Source organism: Dictyostelium purpureum (assembly GCF_000190715.1).
Source record: "Dictyostelium purpureum unplaced genomic scaffold DICPUscaffold_37, whole genome shotgun sequence".
NCBI classification, from domain to species: domain Eukaryota; phylum Evosea; class Eumycetozoa; order Dictyosteliales; family Dictyosteliaceae; genus Dictyostelium; species Dictyostelium purpureum.
Genome location: NW_003519374.1, coordinates 61,672 through 62,678, shown reverse-complemented (window position 1 = coordinate 62,678; position 1,007 = coordinate 61,672). Strand labels below are relative to the sequence as shown.

The following is a 1,007-nucleotide window of genomic DNA, read 5'->3' as shown; positions in this document are numbered from 1 at the left end:
ACCTATACAAGATTTATGCCGTAAAAAATTTATTAAATTTAAATTTAAACAAAAGTTAAAACATTAGCAAGAGAGTTATTAAAAGCCAATTTTTTAGTTTTCTAATAAATTTAAAAAATATAAAAAAATAAATACATATAAATAATTTATTTTCTTTTTAAAAAACAACCATTATTTTTTTATTTATTTTTATTTATTTAATTGTTCATTTATTTTGATTTTTTATTTATAAAGATTCAATGGCAATGGTATTCTTTGGGTATTTGAATAAGGTTCATTCGCCACATTTTAACCTGGTATAGGAAAATTCATATGATTTAAGAAAGTCTGGATAAAACTATACTGTTTTCAAATACAAAATTAGTACCAAATTATATAAGATTCATAAAATAAAAATTAAAAAAAAATACATACAGTGAGGTTGAAGCCCGTACTTTTAATATAATATTATTATAATATATGAACATACATATGCCCCATTACAATGATATATAAAAAAGGAAATGTTTAAATTTTTATTTGAAAAAAAAAAAATAAAAATTTTTTTTAAAAACTATAATTTTTTTTTTTTTTGTTTTTTTTTTTTTTTCTTTACAAATAAATAACTTTACATTTGTATACGTATGTTTTTTGTCTCAATAGCTTTCAAAAAAATAATGGATAGTCTATATATTTTCATTTTTATCTTTTTAACTATCATTTTTTGTTTCTATATCTTATATAAAAATAAAATTAATAAAAATAAAAATAATAATAATAATTATAATAATAATAATAGTAATAATAATAATAATATTAATTTTAATAATAATAATAATAGTTATAATAATGATAATAATAATAATTATAAATATATTAATATTAATAATAATAATAATAATAATAATAATAATAATTTTTATAATAATAATAATAATAATTATAATCATTATAATTTTAATTTTAATAATAATTTTAATAATAATAATAATTTAAATAATTATAATGATATTTATAATAATAATAAT

At 13.0% G+C, this 1,007-nt stretch overlaps 2 protein-coding genes across 2 annotated transcripts in view; both read left to right on the top strand.

The window, feature by feature from the left end:
* The window catches only part of DICPUDRAFT_76015 (uncharacterized protein), a gene marked incomplete at both ends in the record, with an annotated part of 1,766 nt that extends 1,464 nt beyond the window's left edge, over positions 1-302 (top strand). Inside the window, one exon of the mRNA XM_003285033.1 lies at positions 235-302. Coding sequence (XP_003285081.1) covers positions 235-302 — 68 coding nt within the window. The remainder of the gene's footprint in view (positions 1-234) is intronic.
* Positions 303-656: 354 nt separating this feature from the next.
* DICPUDRAFT_76014 (uncharacterized protein) overlaps positions 657-1,007 on the top strand; it is a gene marked incomplete at both ends in the record, with an annotated part of 2,192 nt that continues 1,841 nt past the window's right edge. Inside the window, one exon of the mRNA XM_003285032.1 lies at positions 657-819. Within this exon, the coding sequence (XP_003285080.1) occupies positions 657-819 (163 nt within the window). The remainder of the gene's footprint in view (positions 820-1,007) is intronic.